General features: G+C 56.2%; 1 protein-coding gene across 3 annotated transcripts in view; it reads right to left on the bottom strand.

Annotated features, from left to right (window-relative positions):
* Positions 1-18259, bottom strand: part of Arhgef10l (Rho guanine nucleotide exchange factor 10 like) — a 124103-nt gene that overhangs the window by 66469 nt on the left and 39375 nt on the right. For all 3 annotated transcript variants that reach the window (XM_042669736.1, XM_042669737.1, XM_042669738.1), the window contains exons 4-7: positions 17795-17828; positions 6239-6330; positions 5509-5592; positions 2447-2616 (exon numbers count right to left, since the gene is read on the bottom strand). In XM_042669736.1, coding sequence (XP_042525670.1) covers positions 2447-2616; positions 5509-5592; positions 6239-6330; positions 17795-17828 — 380 coding nt within the window. The remainder of the gene's footprint in view (positions 1-2446; positions 2617-5508; positions 5593-6238; positions 6331-17794; positions 17829-18259) is intronic.

Below are 18259 nucleotides of genomic sequence, written 5' to 3'. Positions count from 1 at the left end.
CTTGTATTAGGTGCTTTTCAGACGGTCCCTCTGCAGAGCTGCCAATCACTCTCCCAGCAAGAGTCCACCCACCGAGAGCTGGCCCCTCTGGGACCCCCGGAAGGAGGAGCTCCTGTCTCGCCACTGGTCAGGAGCCAGGACCATAGTCAGATGCAACAGACAGGACAAAGTGCTCCCCTAGATGCCCACTGCCCATTAACACACAGCACACACAGCCAAGCAGCAGTGGCTAAACATGCAGCTGCAGCAATGCCAGGCCCCAGAGCAGGTGACCTGAGAGGCCCAGAAGGATGACACTCCTAGGAAGCGTTCAGCAGGGTCCTGGGCAGAGGTGGGCAGCAGAGGGAAAGCCCTTGCCCATCATCCTGGCTCCCTGGGAGCCTGCTGCTCAGGGAGCAGGTGGGCTTTAGCGGTGAAGAAAAGAAAAATAAATCATTGTGTTAGCAATTCCAGGAACTTGGTTTGTCTGCTAAGAGGAAGTGGGCAAAACCGGGGAGGGGTGGACCCCAGGTCTCCCCAGGGCCAGACCCTGGAGAGAGAGAGACCCAGCCCAGCATCCTTGAGTTTTTCTGCGGGCCTCCTGCGCCCCCTGGAGGCAAGAGATCAAATTAAAAGGTAGGTGGCCAGGATGGGAGGCAGGCCCAAGCATCTGTGACTTCAGCTCACTGCCCACTGATCCTGCTCCCCTCAGGGATGCCCAGGGTTCTCTCCCAGTCCCCATCAGGAAGGCAGGGCTACGGTAGCCACCATGGGGGAAAAGGAGGGACCAGCGGAAGCTAAGAAATCAGGCCTAGGACTCAAGAATTCCCTGACCATTGCCCTGTGGTATAGAGGCGATGCTGGCGTGGGGGGGGGGGGGGGGGGAGAGGGGCACTAAAGGGCCACACCACCTTAGTGGCCCTTCCCAAGGCAGGTTGTGTTGCCCAGGCTTGTGCCCGGCGTGTCCTCCAGCCCACCACACCTGGACAATCCCTCTGACTGCGGGGTCCAGCCCTGACTCACCTGGCTGCGTGAAGGAGCGCCAGCCCCTGGCCGCCATGTGGTCAAGCTGGCCGTGCTCACAGAAATCTATTTTCTACAGACGGTATCTCCACCTCCCAGAGGAGGGTGTGGACCGTCTGGCACTCGGGCCATATAAGGCCCTCAAAAAATCATTTGGTCTGACCCCTGCCAAGGCAACGAACTGCAGGCAGGACTCGAAACTCAACCAATCTAGGAGGAGCTTCTTTCAGAGTGAAATGCAATAAGTCCAGCCTTGAGAATGATGTTATAAATAAATATCTAAATAGCCCCTGGCAGAAAAAAAAAGGTTCCCCACACCACAGAGGTCAGCTAAGTCCAGGCCAGGGCTTCGGGTCCCCTATCTCCCCACCCCTACCTGAGACACGGCCTGGCACACAGTAGAGTCCTAAGTACTTCAGCACACGGGGCGCTACGTGCTACACTTCATGGGCAAGCATTAAGCCCTTCTCTACAGCTCCGTCATGGTCCTGAATCTTGGTGGGATAAAAACTGGGGCTCAGATAGACTGCTCAGTCCTAGGCTTGCTTGGGATGTGGGAGCCAGTCCCAGGGAGCAAACAGCTGCCAGACTGGCTGGCCGGCACTCAAAGGGACCCCCTAGACTCAGGGATGGCCAGAGGTACGCCGCAGCCTGGGCCCCGTCTTGGCCCCTGCCTGGCCTCCGTGGGGCTGGCTCAGAGGCAGACCTCCCTTGCCTTGTCTGTGTCCTTCTAAAAAGGAGTTTGAAAGGGACCCAGCCACCTTTGGTCAAGCAGGGCCTCTCAGCATGGGGTTCCAGGGACCAATAGGGGAGGAGCCAAGAGGAGGAGGAGGAGGAGGAGGAGGAGGAGGAGGAGGAGGAGGAGGAGGAGCGGGAGGGGGAGGGGGAGGGGGAGGGGGAGGGGGAGGAACTGGAGGGCAATCCAGGCTCATGTGGTTCCTGGGGGGGGAGGGGGCAGGGGGAAGGCACACACAGGAGTAGCTCCACTCCAGGCAGAATCACCACGAATGCCAAAAGCACAGGTGCCACTTTGAAAAGCCCTGGGCGGCAGGCAGCTCTGATGTGGCCCGTCCCCTGCCCAGGACAAGGTGGTCCTGCATGGCCTGAGGACTGGTCTGAGAACATACTCACCGAGGGCAGGTGGACCCAGCTCACGGATCTCAGTGAAGGCCAGCTCCAACCTTATGGCTGGGCTCCCTGGGGTGTTAAGAGCATTCTAGAGTTCAACCCCAACCCATGAACATCATAAGCCACTAATGGGGTCGGCACAGCAATGTGGGGAGCCAGGTACTAACGGTGTGTGAAGCTCACCACAACCACTGTTCTCCTCTCACTACACACTGCTGGAAACCATTCCTAGGCCCACTTGCTGGCCGCCAACCTCTCCCCCACCACCTCGCTCCAAAGGTGCCCAGGCCATGTCAGACGCTCTCGGCTCCCTTACCTTGGGCTGGAAGGAGCCCCGGTGCTTGGCGGGCTCTGCCTCCGGCTTGGCCTCCTCCCCCGAGTCCTCGCTGTAGCTCTCAAACTCGCTGGAGCTCCAGCCTAGGTCCTCGGCCTCCCGAGGCGCCCCATCGCGGTGCACATCTTCGTACAGCAGGCTCCTCTCCGCCCCTGTCGGCGGGGGACCGTCCGGTGAGCCAGAGGCCCTGGCCTAGCCTGCCAGACTCCAGGCCTCAGGCCCACGCTCTGACACCAGAGGGGGAGGAAGAGGTGGAGGAAGGGAGCAAGGACGTGGCCAATAAGTGGGGCCCTGGCTCTGAAACCCATAGGCTATGGCACTATGCCCTCCAGGGAGATGGAGGAAGTGGAAGAACGTGGAAGAAAGCCCAAAAACTGTGTCCAATCCTTTCCTTGACCCCCGCCCCCAGGATCCAGCGCTGGCTCCCTTAGGCCCCCTAGGGTCAAGTCTGGGCTGGGGGCCTCAGCATCGTCAGGGACTGATGGTGATTGGTAGGGCATCCCTGGAATAACCAAGAAAAAGCTGGCTATCCACAGGGCCAAGCCCCTGCACAGGGTCCCTTGTCCCCAACCTGAGCGCCCCTGTGGCCCAGTGGGGGGCCCCGTCAGTGGGTAAACCTGGCCCAGAGTCCAGCAGAGGTCCTTATTCTTCCAAAGCCCCACTGGACACACCTGGGGCAGAAAACGTGAGGACAAAAAGCTGAGAGTCCCCTCAGGAGGGGAAGAGGCCACCAGAGCATTCTTGAGGTGCTTGTGAAGTCAGGTGGGAGACGTGGTCCAGAGGGCAGAGTTCCCACCCCAGGTTCCAGCACGAGAAAGCTGGGGCAGGCCGCTCCGCACCCCAACATCCACCCTCCTATAACCTGGAGGAGGGCCACAGACTAGAAAGCTTGTGTCCACATGGAGGAAACGAGGTACAACCTGCTCGGGGAGCACCGCTGGGGAGCACAGAGGAGTGGCTCTGTGAGTGAGAATCCCTCTGGGATGGGCTGAGAAGAATCCAGGGCCATGGGGGCTAGGGCAGGGGGAGAGGCATGGACACAAAGGCTGCCCACAAAAGAGCCTGGCCCACGACAGGGTCCAGCAGGAGTGGCCGCTCATGCGGGCCCCCTGGCAGGTTGGTACAAAACCCACACAGGGCCCAGGAGGCCCCCCAGCCCCACCCTGCAGGAAAGCTAGGAGAGTCCCAGGATGGGAGAGGTTATTTTTAATGAGGCAAAGATAATAATGACTAATGTCTGCTGAGACCAAGCAGGGCTGACACACAGGCTGTGACCTTTTTTGAAAGCTGGGGTAAGCTGGGGGCGGGGTCTGAGTGGTAGAGCGCTTGTTTGTCTGGCAAGTGTGAGGCCCTGGGTTCAATCCCCCCCCAAAAAACAGTTAAAAAACAAAGGAAAGCACATTCGACTCACTGTCCTATTATTAGAGTAGGGGAACCCACCAGCCAGGTGGGAAAAGCGAGCCCAGATCTTGGGGGTGGCCATGAGGCGGAAACCCACACACAGTGGTCTCCTCCACCGGCAGCTGGACACCTCTTCCCCACTCAGTGCCCGGCTGAGCTGCCACAGGGTCACCCCTCCTCTGAGGCAAGCAGGAAGATGAGGCCCAGAGAAGACACAGGCCAGGGCTCCCTCATTTCCTGGTCTGGATAATGAGGTCATGATACCCCAATGTGAAGTTCTGAAGCAGAGTACATGACTCAGCGTGTGACCAGCAGCACATGCTTGTAATCTTGGAACTCAGCCACCAAGGTCCAGGAGAAGCAAGAGTTCAAGGACAAGACAGGAGATGGTGGCTCACGTCCGTAATCCTAGCTACCCAAGAGGGTAAGATCTGAGGATCATGACTTGAAGCTAGCCCCAGCAGAAAAGCCTATGAGACTCTTCTCTCCAATTAACTACCAAAACAAAACAGAAGTGTGGTTCAAGTGGTAGAGAGCCAGCTGTGAGAAAAAAAAAAACAAAACACAAAAAAAAAAAAGAGCTCAAGAGCCCAGGACCCTCTGTTCAAGCCCTAGTATTAGCAGGGAAAAGAAAAAACAAAGAGTTCAAGCCTGGGTTACAAGCCCTAGTATTAGCAGGGAAAAGAAAAAAACAAAGAGTTCAAGCCTGGGTTACATATTAAGACCCTGTCTCTAAGAAGAATAAAGATCTGGGCACTGGTGGCTCATACCTGTAATCCTAACAATGTCAGAGGCTAAGATCTGAGGAGCACAGTTCAAAGCCAGCCTGGACAGGAAAGTCTGTGAGACTCTTTTCTCCAATTAACTACCAGAATACCAGAAATGGGGCTATGGCTCAAAGTGGTAGAACACTTGCCTTGAACAAAAAATGTTCAGGGACAGAGCCCAGGCCCTGAGTTCAAGTCCCATGATGGAACAAAAAAAAAAAGGAGGGCTAGTGACATTGGGGGAGAGGGGGGCGTGGTTCAAGTGCTTGACTTCCCAGGGCCCTGGGTTCCATCCTTAGCATGGCAGAACAATTAATAAAGACATCGCTATGTCTACACACACACACACACACACACACACACACACACACACACACACACACGCATATGTAAGTGACAAGGAACACCTGGTCTAACCTGTGCCAGCCAAGCTCTCTGACGGCTGTTAACCCCCCTGACAGCTGTTAACCCCCCTCCATTTTTCCTCTCTGGGGTCAGCAGTGCTCACCCCATTCCCACCCAGAGTCCTCTCTGTGACATCTCCAGCCTCCCTGTCCTGCCTCTGCGCTTAGCCCGGAGCAGGGCACAGGCTCTCCCCACAGAGCACAGGCTCTCCCCAGCTGTGTCCTCTTCCTCAACAGCGCCGGGAAGCCTGGATCGCACCTCCTCTTGCATGTTGAGGGTGACTGTCCCCTCCCTGGGGATCCATGGACGAGGCACCATCCCAACCAGGACCTCACCCTGCTTAGCCCATGCCAGAGTCCCGGTCCAAGCTCCACCCAGAGGGCGTGAGAGGCAGGGAGGGGAGCATGGGGGCCAGTGCAGAAGGAGATCCCCCATCACCACCCCAGGGGCAGGAAGCCTGGAGAGCCATACCGGGCTGATGAGCATCTGGGCTCTCGCAAGGAACGTCGTCGTAAATCACATCCTCTTCCAGGGCCGGGAAAGTGAACCGATCGACTAGTAGGGAAAGGGGGAGGAGGGGAGAGAGAGAACCACAGGGGCTGGGACCAACTGCGGCTGCCAGTCCCCCATCTGGCCCTCAGGTCCCCTTCCTGACCCCTCGGCCAGCACAAGGGGCCTAGCCCAGAGCCACCAAGCTGCCCCCCCCAGGTCTGTAGGCCTCCAGCCTCTCCAAGGTGGCCTGCCAGTGACTGTGCACACCCACTGGCCTTGGTACACCAGCAAGCCTGAGGCCTGGCTGGGCCCAGGGCCAACTCCTCTACACTGGGCAGAGCTGGGATTTTAGAAGCCAGTGCCTCCACAGCTGGGCGTTTCTGGCAATAAGTCAAAGCACCTCACTGCCCCAGTGGGTACTTTCCTCCGGCCTGCAAAGACCTCAGCCCTGTCCCTAGGGTGCCCCTGCTGAGTCTATTTCCAGATCCCTGGATTTGACGAGCCCGTGATGGCTCATCCACTTCCAGATCACTGCTCTGGTGGGCACTGGGCAGTACACCATTGAGCAGCCACCAGGCCATGGCTGTCCCTGCCCTGAGGCTGTCCCCTGGGCTCTGAAGATCCCACACCAGGTCTCAGCTTAGAGGTGGCTGTGAGCAGGTCCTGGCACTGCCCAGGGTACGCGGTGGGCAGGGAGGGGGCAACTTACTGCGGCGAGAGCTCTTCCGCTTCCAACTGGTGTGGCGGACCCCAGAGAAAGCTGCATCCACAGCATCACCATTGCTCAGGACAGCCGGCCCCCTGCAGGGGAGAAGAGGACACCACTGAGCCACAGCCTCTGCCACCGGGAGCAAAGTCCGTGCCTAGCACGGACCCCCCCAGTTCTTCCTCTGTGTGTGTGTGTGTGTGTGTGCGCGCGCGCGCACACGCACACGCCAGTACTGGGGCTTGCACTCAGAACATGGGCACTACCCCTCAGCTTTTTTTCACTCAAGGCTGGCACGCTACCATTTGAGCCAAGCTCCTCTTCCAGCTTTTTACAGGTTAATTGGAGAGAAGAATCACATGGACTTTCCAGCCCAGGCTGAGTAGCTGGGATTATAGGCGTGAGCCACTAGTGCCTGGCTGGTGCCTCCTCTTGAGCAAGCTCTGTAGGGCCAGAGTGTGAGGATCAGAGGTGCTGAGATCACAGCCAGTCCTTGCTGGATGCCAGGAACCACGTTTCCCGCCCCCTCCCTCCTCCTCCCTCCCCAGGGCAGATCCACAAAAGAGCCAGGCTGGGGCACCCCTGCCTCCTGCAGGACACAGTTCATCCACAGGAGGGAGACCTGAATCCACACAGACTGGAGGACCCGCCAGCCAGCACCACTTCCCGAGACCAGATAAACACATGGAAAAGAGCAAAGAAACTTGGCCACGGCTACCTGGACCAAGTGCCTGGGCAGAAACATCCAGAGGCTCCTGGGTGACCTGCTGAGCCACGTGGGAAGGGATCCCCACTTCAGTGGCCCTACAGCCCCAAGTGGGTGGGACTGACAGCCCCAGCTTAGTGGTGAGAACTCCAGACAGACCCAGATTGGGGACACCCTAAGCCATCCCCGGGCCCGCTCTGATCCACATCCACAAACCTGCCAGTGACACTTTTTTTTTAAGTCTAAGCTTGAGATCAAAGACCACTCATGCCAACCTAGGAGGCAGAGAGGGGCTTTAGATCGTCCAGGTCAGCGGTCACCATTGCCAAGTGATAGAGTAGACCATCCTGACACCTGAGCCAGAGCAACGAAGAGGAGACAGGGACGGGAGAGGGGAGAGGTGGGAATGCATGCTGCCGGGCTTTCTCAAGGCCAGCTCCAATTGTCTCATCCCCAGACTTGAGCAGGAGACAGCAGAGAGGATTCCCAGGCAAGGGATGGGAGTTCATGGGAGGAGCAGGGTGTGCATGAAGGAGCCAGCTCAAGGCGAGCCTGCAGGGGACCGTGGGGAGACCTGAGGCTGGGGCTCCTGCCCCCTCCCTGCAGCCCCTCCCAACTTCGATGCCTGGAAGCCACCCGGTCCCCTCCTCCCTCAGCAAACACTCCCAGGATCTCCTCAAAACCCCAGATAATAGAAGCCACAAGCAGCAGTGAGAGGCGATTACCACAGCCTTATCTCAGCTTCCTGCAGCCGAGGCCTCACAGCTGGCACAGGGGAACGAGGCAGGTGCTCCGGTTACCCCGCGGGGTTTGCCAGATGGGGCTAAGGCCATGCCTTAGAGGAAGCCCACAGCACCAACGCAGAGCAGCTCAACTAGAAAGGCACTGGCAGAGACTGGCGGGGACACGGGGAGACAGGGCCCCTCCAGGGTCCTCCGCCAGCCATGCTATCAGCCTGTCACAGCTCAGTACACCAGAAGGGAGTCACTGGCCCACGGAGTGACAAGCCTGAGAGTGCCACTTGTTCTTTCTGGTCGTCGGGCCTGAGCTATGTGCCTCTGGGGACATTGGCTACCTGGCTTAAGCCTTGCTCTCACTTCAGAGCACGAGAACCCACTCCGTCCCATCTGCCAGCAAAGACCCCAGGCTATCAGTGAGCCTCTGCAGACAGTAAGTGCCAGAGGCTGCGGGGTGGGAGCAGGGAGAAGCCTGCCAGCCCAAGTCCAGGACAGTTTGAGGATTCTCGGCCAGCGGGAACCACACATCTGGGCAACCCAAGGTCTCTTCTGAAACAAGATGAGAACTATGTTCAAGAAGAAAACTCTCAACCTTCAAAGACAGAAATGCCTGGAAGGGCCTAACCCAAGTCTGCATGGAACAGAACGGCCCTACTCAGAGCAACGCCACTGCCTCCAAACCTTCACCCCACCGCACCACCCCACCCCACAAAACGCCAGGCAGATGCCGGCTGGGGAGACACTGCTGAGGACTTTTGTCAGTCCTGGACACTGTTCAGTTGGTACAGAAATGATCTGAGGTGTCAATACCAGCTGCCCACCAGCTACACCTAAAAGACAGACCAGAGGCCTGACTCTGGGCCTGTGCTGGCTGGGGGAGGGGCCTGTGCTGGTTAGGGTGAGATCTGTGCTGGTTCAGGGAGGAGCTTGCGCTGGTTGGGGAGGGGCCTACACTGGCTGGGGGAGGGGCTTGTGCTGGTTGGGGGAGGAGCCTGTACTGTTTAGGGAGGGGCTTCCGCTGGTTTGGGTAGGGGCACACACCAGCTTCACCATGCACTGAGAACCAGGGCATACAAGTAGAAGTGGGTACAGATAGACATGAACACACACAACACACACACACACACACACACACACACACACACACACACACTGCAGCCAACACATCTGGATAAAACCTTGGCTCAGCTAAGACTATGGTGCACCAGGACCAATCACAAAATGTAGAACCATTTAGTGGTGAATCATTGCTTTTAGCAAAGCATCACTGGCTCACACCTGGAATCCTAGCTACTCACGAGGTTGAGATCTGAGGATGGAGGTTCAAAGCTAGTCCAGGCAGGCAAGTCTGTGAGACTCTTTATTGAATGTGGCTCAGTGATAGAGTGCTTGCCTAGCATGCATGAAGCCCTGGGTTTGAGTCCATATAAACAGAAAAAGCTAGAACTGGTGCTGTGGCTCAAGTGGTAGAGTGCTAGCCTTGAGAAAAAGAAGCTGAGGGACAGTACCCAGATCCTGAGTTCAAGCCCCAGGACTGGCAAAATAAAGCCAGAAGTGGAGGTATGGCTCACATGGTAGAGCATCAGCCTTGAGTCAAAAAGCTAAGGAACAACACTCAGGCCTTGAGTTCAAGCCCCAGAATTGGTAATAATAATAATAATAATGGCTGCTAGTTCTTTTTTTCAAGTCCCAGAATTGGTAATAATAAAAATAATAATAATGGCTGCTAGTTCTCTTTTGAGGATTGAATGAGATAATGCATATGGCATTCCTCTGGGTCTGTTTCCATGAAATGGGCAATGATAGCTATCTCTTGGAGTGTTGGGAAAAGCTGAGGAAGAAGGTAGGAAATGTCCTTAGCACAAACTGGCCAGCACGTACCTTCCCCATTCTTCCCCCCAGGCCTCCTCCAGGCCAGCCTACTCACTGCCACAGATCCACTTTCTGAGGAAGTGGAGGGGGAAAAGCCCCTTGGGGAAGTCCGTGGAAGGCCCCACCTGGCACCCCCACACCCACAGGCCCCCCTGGGCTTCTGCTCCATGTGTGTGCACCAGCCAGCCTCCTAGCTCCAGGGGCCCCAAGCTTGGTGATCAGCCTCGAGACAGGCATAGAAGACTCAGCTGTAACCGAAAGAAAAGTACAGCGGTGCTGAGGATACAGATTCCCGTGGGAAAATGGTCCCCCATGTAATTAAGAGGGAAAATTAGTGCACTGGAAAACGGCATGTGTAGTAAAACCACGGCTCTATAAAAGCCACCGTGCGCGCGCACGCACACACACACACACACAGTGGTGTGTGCACACAGCGGAAAAGCGGACACACACACACACCACGGTCAAGACTGCTCTCAGCCCCCCCATTTCCTGTGCTTTCCAGTCTCTCTACAACAAATGTGACTTTTACAAAGAGGGGAACACAGAGGGAGGGAAGAAGGTAACCTATCTGGGATAACACTCGAAGTTCTCTTGGCAAAGACTGCGTGGAACGCAATGGTAAAAATCAGTGCTTCATATGTGTGAGAGGTTCTGGGTTTGATCTCCAGCATCATTTAAAAAAAAAAAAATTAGCTAGGTACTGGTGGCTGGTACCTGTAATCCTAGCGAAATAATAGATACTGGGCCTAAGCAATGCCAACTTGTCCCCACCGCCATCTTCATGCCTTAACAGGTAACAGGGACATTTCACTCAATTCTGAGAATTATAGATGGGGCGAAGGTCATTCCCAGAGCTGCAGCTCTGGCATGGATTGTTAGACACCAGGAAACCCCTGTCCCTCACCCCTGATCATTAAGATGGTTGTATTCCGGTAAATCTCTACCCTTGATTGTTCCCCCAAGTTGCCTCTAACAAATGTTAACCACCCTCGCTAGTTAACTCATAACTGGCTGGTGTTACTTCTGTAAACATGCTTCACAAATCCCCATGCCATGCCACGTCTGCCTTGAGGTTGATTTTGGCTTTCTTAGCCTCACGCTAACAACATTCAGGGCTGCAAGTCTAGGGGAGACACTCGTCTGCTTGCAGTCGCTGGCTTTCTAATGAAGACTTCCAATTCGACCTCTCAAAGTATGCTTCTCTGTACCTCGCAGATCAAGTTCCCATAAAACAGTAGCTACTCAGGAGGCTGAGATCTGAGGATCGGGGTTTGAAGCCAGCCCAGGCAGGAAAGTCCAAGAGACTCTTGTATCCAATTAACCACAAAAAAAAGCGCGCCAGAAATGGAGGCATGGCTCAAGTAATACAGTGTCAGCCTTGAACAAAATAGCCAAAGAAGAGTACAAGGCCCTGAGTTCAAGCCCCAGTATTGGTGAGTGCACACACATACACACACACACACACACACACACACACACGCGCGCGCGCGCATGCACACACGGGCACACACAGACACACGCAGGCGCACGCACACAAAATTAACCAGGTGCTAGTTGTCTATGATCCCAGCTACTCAGAGCTGAGACCCACAGGATCATAGTTCAAAGCCAGCCCAGCCCAGACAGAAATGTGTGTGACACTCCATCACCAATTAAACAGCAAAAAGCTGAGCCAGAGATGTGGCCCAAGTGATAAAGCAACAGCCAAGCAAGCAAGCCAAACAAGCATACGGTCCTGAGTTCAAACCTTGGTACAGTTATTAAAAAAAAAAGTTTACTAGCATGGCGTCCCTTGTGCCCTGGACTGACCCACATGCTTTGGGGACAGTGGCAGCAAGCAGCTCCTTAACCAGGCTCTGGGCCTTTAATATGTCAGTTTATCCTCCCGAAGCTCTTCTGACCCCACTCTGTAGAAGGGAAACCAAGCCTGAGGCTGCACCTTTACAATGGGGTTATGACACATCCTCTGAGTGTCCTGAGGATACATCAGTGCCATTAGCAGTGCCCTGAGCACCGGCCTGACCAACGTGGACAGAGCCCAGACACATACTCAAGCACATCAAAATCAAAACACGGGGCTCAGAATGCCAGCCCCTTGGGCAAGGACACCCTTCCCCCAACAATCTGGAGCTGCAAATGGGGCCTGTGGTAGTTTCTCTCTTTGCAGAACAATATCGTATTGCTGCTGCAACAACTTACCAGAAATGTAGAAACTGAAGACACGAATTTAGGCTGGAATGGTAGCATGTGCCTCTAATTCCAGACTCAGGAGAATCTTGAGTTTGAGACCAGCCTCCTCAGGTACATAGCAAGATAAAGCTCCTTTCTCTCTCTCTCCCTCTTCTCTCTCTCTCCCCCTCTCTCCTCTCCCTCTCTCTCTCCCTCTCCCTCCATCTTTCTCTCTCTCCTCTCTCCCTCTCTTTCTCCTTTCTCCTCTCTCCCTCCCCCCTCTCTCAACACACACACACACACACACACACACAAACACAAACACACACACACACACTGTCAGAGTTGTAGAGATCAAAAGACCATATTGGCTGGCACCAATGGCTCATGCCTTGTAATCCTAGCTACTCAGGGGCTGAGATCTGAGAATCACAGTTCGAAGCCAGCCCAGGCAGACAAACTCAGAGATTCTTATCTCCAACTAACTAACCAGCAAAAGACCAGAAAGCAGTTATGGCTTAAGTGGCAGAGCACCAGTCTTGAGTGAAAGAGCTAAGGGAGAGTGTGAGTCCCTGAGTTCAAGCCCCAGTACCAGCACAAAAAATTAAAGACCATGATGGCTCCTTCTGGAAGCTGGGAGGGAGCCCGCCGTTCCCTTTCCCAGCCTCTAGAAGCCGTCTGCACTCCGTGCTTCACTGTCCCTCCATCTCCTGAGCCAGCAGCAAGGCATCGTTCCAACCCTCTCTGAGTCTGACCTCCTGCCTCCCCCTTATAAGGCCAGCCAAAGAATCCAGGACATTCTCCCCTCTACGGTCATGTGGCCGTGCAAGGCAGTGTATTTGAGGGTTCTGGAGCTCAGATAGGGCCATCTTTGGGGCAAGCTGTTGCTCTGCCTACTTTAGCTGTTGTGAGGCTGAATGTGTAGCTAGGATCATGGGTATGAGTCACCAGTGACCAGTTTAGTACCAACAGCCTCTTCACACTGGGTCCAGGGGACCCAAGTGTGCCAGGTTCATGGTGTGTGTGTTTGCAAGAGACAGGCTGTGGGCTTTTGTACTTGGACCCCGGAAGTCCTGGGATGCAAAGGTCCTGAGTCCCAGGTAGAAAAACAAAAAGCCTTGCAATCAGGGACTGAGAAGGAGGAAGAGAGAAATGTGCTTCTCCCCCTGTAGGGGCTACATAGAAAGACAGGTGTGGACCCCAAAGCCTCCATGAAGGACTCCACTGGGGACGCTGGTGGCTGCCAGGCCGCAAGTCCCAGATGGTCCCTGTAGGACAGAGCTAGGAGGCTGAAATGTCCAGATGTCAGGAAACATTGGTAGAAGCAGCAGCCTGGGACTCTGAACAACTCTAGACCTCAATGGCAGCCTCTTCTCACAGCCCGACCCTCATTCCCGGGATGTCAGGGGAGCTCCGTCCCCCACCCACACACCCACCCATTCCTCTCTCAGGCTGCAGGCCCGGGAAAGCTTCTAGCCCCTGCTCAGCACAATGCACCTGATCCAGGTGAGTCAAGGAGGGGGAGGATGTGTACCGACAGACAGCCAATTACAGCTTCCATGGCCGGGCCTGGAGCCACAACTCTGCTCCACTAGGACAGGCAGAGGCCACAACGGGGTTGTGGGGCAGTGGCAAATCCAGGCAGGAAAAGTAAAGAACTCCAGACGGGGCCAGAGTCCAGAGGCTCTGTGCTCTGAGGGGGGAGGCAGGCAGGCGTCCAGGAGAAACACAGGAAGCCAATGATACACCCACCGGCTCACGTTCCCCTCCCTGGCTCAGAACCAGTCCTTTGGTCCAGATTTCCTCAGTGAGAGCCAGGGGCTTATTAAGTGCAAGGGTCTCAAAGTCTTCCAGGACAGGTGAACTCTACAGCCTTTGGCCGATGGGCGGGCGGTCAAAGGGACTGAATTCCAGACTTGGTACTTACTAGCTGGATGAGGCCTGAAGTGAAGCCTCTGTTTTCTCACCTGCAAAATGGGTGTGACCAACGTTGCCCATCTCCCGAGGCTCCCAGAGTTGGAGTGATCGGGTAATATGCCCCCAAATGCTCAGGCCAGCATCGGGTCACTCAACTACTCTGAGCTTTCCCTGGCCTCTGGCCTCTGGCCTCTGGCCTGGCTCCTATCAGCTGCCGGGTAATATGCCCCCAAATGCTCAGGCCAGCATCGGGTCACTCAACTACTCTGAGCTTTCCCTGGCCTCTGGCCTCTGGCCTCTGGCCTCTGGCCTGGCTCCTATCAGCTGCCGGGTAATATGCCCCCAAATGCTCAGGCCAGCATCAGGTCACTCAACTACTCTGAGCTTTCCCTGGCCTCTGGCCTCTGGCCTCTGGCCTGGCTCCTATCAGCTGCCAGAATCAGAATCTAGCCTGAGACATTCTTTTGCTGGTTTGTTTGTTTGCGTCTCGTTTCCATGGAGACCCTGGAAGTCGCCTTTCAGCTCTGGGGACCTATCATCTCACCGTCCTTCATTAGACCTTCATTTGAGATGTCAACGTTGTCATCATTTCCCCTCACCCCACCTGCCCAGGAGTGTGCTGAGAATGAAGCTGGGTTTGGGGGGCGGCAGGCAAGAGACCCTGGTGGTCCCCAGCCTCTATTCCCAAATGCCCACAGCCATCTGTGTGTGACCCTGGACCCAGCACCTCCTTCCCTGGGGAGTGGCAGGGTCTCCTTCCTAGAGACCTGGGCTCTCCGGTCACACCGTGCTCCCCTGGGAAACCCAGCTGCCACCACCACCATCAGTTCTGATGCAATCATTGCTGTTATGTGACCAGGGGTCAGCCCCACCGAGGACAGGGAACTCACCACCAGTGTGGAGCGCCGGGAAGCAGGCTTGTCACAGCAGCCAGATGGGCATGTTTCCAGACACCCTCATGCCTTGAGGCTGCTGATCATGGCAGTTGAACCCCCCCAGTCATCTACAGGCCTCCACCATGAGTGACACCAGCTGCTCTGTTCACCCCCCCATGCAGCCTGGCTGCCTCCAAGCCACAGGCCCCAGTGGAGGCCTTCATCTGTACGATGACCTCCCATCACCCTCCAGGCACTGTGAAGATGGGGGACAGAGAGGCGGGGAGATTGGCAGGTCCCATAGCTAGTGCATAAAGGCTTAACCCAAAGTCCCAATCACAGCAGAGAAGGCATCTGGAGCAGCCACCACATAGCCAGCCAGATACACATTCCTCACAGCCCTGTGAAAGAGGCTTGCTGCTCTCATTTTACTGCAGAAAAGTGAGTCCGTGTGGTGGTACATGCCTGTAATCCCAGCTGCTCAGGAGGCAAAGGGAGGAGGATCACAGGTGGAGGCTAGCCCAGACAAAAGTAGTAAGACTCTTATCTCAAAAGGAAAGGCTTGAAAAAAAGCAAGCAACTTGAAGGAAGTCGTAGGGCCAAGACTTCAAGGCAGCTCCACCACAGAGCACCCTCCTCCTGCTGGCCGGGTCACTGCCCCGGGGCCCCTGCTCGTATTTTTGGGGTGATGATCAGAGGGGACAAGGTCACCGCTGCAATGTGACTCTGCAGTGTCCCCCAAAGGATCGTTATGGGGAAGAGTGGAGAGAGGGGTGGATCCTAAGGGCCTTGATTTAATCAATGGATTCAATGGCTCCATCCTATGCTGGAGTCATAATTCACGGGAGGTGGATGCAAGCAGGAGGCGGGGCCTAGTTAGAGGAAGTAGGTCACTGGGGCAGGCCCTGGAAAGACAGATCTGGTCCTCTGCAGGTGTCTGCCTCTGCCTCCTGGTCACCACGGGGGAGCAGCGGCCACCCCAGGCTTCTGAGGCCATGTTGTCTGCCCCTACTCCAGCACCAGGCAATGGGCCCAGCCAACCTGAACTTCTGAACCATCCAGACCCAGAAGCCAAAATAAATCCTTCCTTTTTTAAGTTGTTTGTGTCGGGCCTTGTGTCTCAGTTTGCAAGGAAAGCTCTCTGGAGCCCATAGCCTTTCTGTACAGATCAGAAGCCTCGAGACCCAAAGCCAAAGGCCAGGTCGGCAGCCAGGCCAGGCTAAGGCCATGTCCAAACCTCCCAGTGGGGGACCCGGAGGACAGCTGAAATATCCTCACGCTGAAACCTGAAATCAGGTTTTGTTTTTCAAAACAGCGTTCGCTTAGTGGCCACCTTTGGGGATGTTGGGATTTTGTTTTGTTTTGTTTTGTTTAAGAAAATCAGGCTTTTATTTCCTTTTCTCCTGGATAACGGAGGAGAGTGACCAGTGTTGATTCTCCCTCCCAGTGGACTCTACGGTGGAAAATTACTACTCAGAAAACTGGCAGGACCTGGGAAGGGATGAAGCTGAGAGCTACAGAGAGCACTGGACCCGGAGTCCAGGCACCAGCGTCTTAGGGTACCAAGTCAGGCTGCTGGGCCTCTCGGGTGCCTCTCCTAACCTCTCCTTACACAGGGAGTGTGTCCTGTGGACGGGCATTCAGTGACAATACAAGGGGCCCTTGCTGCTGCGGTGGGTGCCTCCCCCGAGTCCAAGGGAAGGGAGGCCTGGTCTGTGATGCCCCAGGCTTCCAGACAGGGAAACTGCAGGTCAGAGAGGTCCCCACGCAGTCCCAAGCCACACAGCAAGAGAGGGGCTAAGCTAGCAAGCTAGGCAGGTGTCCCCCAGGAGATGGGTGAAGGGAGCCAGGGCAGCTCCAGGCAAACTTGGAGCAGACAGCCTCACTGAGGCCTGGTCATCAGAGGATTCCAACCCTCACAGGTCCACCCCAGCTCCGGGGTCACTGAGTCACCCAGCCTCGGTGTGGTACCCCATGGTGGCCTGGCATGACACAGCCTGTCCCAGCTGCCACCATGAGGCCGGGCTCAAAATCAGTGTCCCCAGGCCCCTGCAGGACCACAAGCAGAGAAAGAAGGTGGGCAGGGAGGGCGTGGCTGCTACATTCCCAGCTCTGAGCTCTGGGGCAGCTGGGTCTCCGGGAGGGTGGTTGGACAGGATGCAAAGCCCCAGGGAGGGTGTCCTTCATTCCGCCCACGGCTCCTCAGCCCTCACCTCTATGGTAGGGGCCACTCCTGCCTGGACCTTTGCCCACCCTGCCAGTGGCTAAGCCAGACTCCCCCATGCAGCCCCTCTGGCTAGTGGTCCTGAGCTACTTGATCATGTCTGCACCCCATCAGACTCAGTTTCTCTGTAGCCTTGGTCCTAGCAACCCAGGAAGGCTCCAAGCTTTTGGGAGACCCCAGATGTGGTAACCAGCCTGGCCGGAGGCGGCTGATTCAGCCCACTGCCTAATCAAGGAGGAGACATGGAGCCACTGGTCCCACACGCTGAACCTGATTACCCAGCACTGGTCCGGCTGAAACCCTCCCGGCTCACCCCTGCAGAGGCTGCCTCCTGTGATCTCCCTCAGTGATACCTGCCGAGAATTCCCACACACACATCATACACCAGCAAATGCCCCTGGCCACTAGCTGGATCCCACCCTTACTCCCAGGTTTAGAAGAAGCAGAAGGCACCAGCATGGCAGGCCTCGGCTTCCAGCCCAGAGCTCAAGGGCGCTGGGATCAAAGTATCCTCCCTCCTTAAGTGCTCCATTTTATAGACGAGAAAATTGAGATCCAGAGAGCCTTTGACTCATCCAAGGCCCATCGTTAGTGGGTGCAGCCAGGGTTAAGGCTCAGACAGCCAGCACTGGGACCCTTAGCCATTAGAACTGCCTCCCCTCACCACCAGCAGTGCCAAGAACGGAATGGGAGGGTATTGGCAGAACTGTGCCAGGCAGCTCCATCGGCTCCCCGTGGCGGTGCCTAGGAGTGGTCTGTCGTGACTCTATCCTCCTCGGGGTCAGAGTGACACCAGGTAGAGGTCTGTGACTTCTCCAGAGCCACACAGCTACAAGGGGGCGTGGCAGGGTTGGGGCCCTGGGCTATGTCACAGGCTCCTGGGCAGAAGACAACAAGAGACCACAGAAGTTTACCAGGCCGTCTCATCTAGAGCAAAGGGTCTTAGGGAAATGCCATCCTCCTCGTGGAAGGCCTGTGGGGGTTCTCCCCTCCCCCTCCCGTGCTGGTCTCCCCTTTTTTCCAGCCATCAAAGCAAAGGAGCGCGAGGTCACTTACTCTGTCTGGGGTGGTGCAGCGGCCTGGTCCAAGTCTGTGGAGAAGGGCAGAGAGGAAAAGCTCGTCAGATGAGGGGGCTGGGCCCCTCAATTCAGCCTTTTCCCGCCCCCTTCCCCGCCTCCTGAGGGCGGCTGGGCTCCTGCCCTTGGCCAACCTCTGCTCCTGACGAAGCCATCCTACCTGTCAGGCCTGTGCCACCCTGCCCTCAGGGCCTACATCCCAAACTCCAGCCTGCCTGCCTGGGCGCCGGGACTCCCCCATCCCCAGCTCCTTGCGGAGGAGGCTCTGTCCCCAGCCTGCAGGAAGTTCCGGCCAGTCTGGTCCCTAGAGTCTCTCCCACATGACAGAATAGAAAAGTCCAGCGGCTGCCATGGACCAACCACCAGATTCATCAGGGCCCTTCCAGCGCCCAGAGCTAGGAGGGAGAGGGGGCTGGAAAACTTGCCTCTCTGGTGGGCTGGCGGG

This window comes from Dipodomys spectabilis, unplaced genomic scaffold (assembly GCF_019054845.1).
Source record: "Dipodomys spectabilis isolate Male_0828 unplaced genomic scaffold, ASM1905484v1 ptg000504l, whole genome shotgun sequence".
Classification (NCBI taxonomy): Eukaryota; Metazoa; Chordata; class Mammalia; order Rodentia; family Heteromyidae; genus Dipodomys; species Dipodomys spectabilis.
Note: the sequence above shows the minus strand (reverse complement) of the source record. Positions and strands in the feature narration are given on the sequence as shown.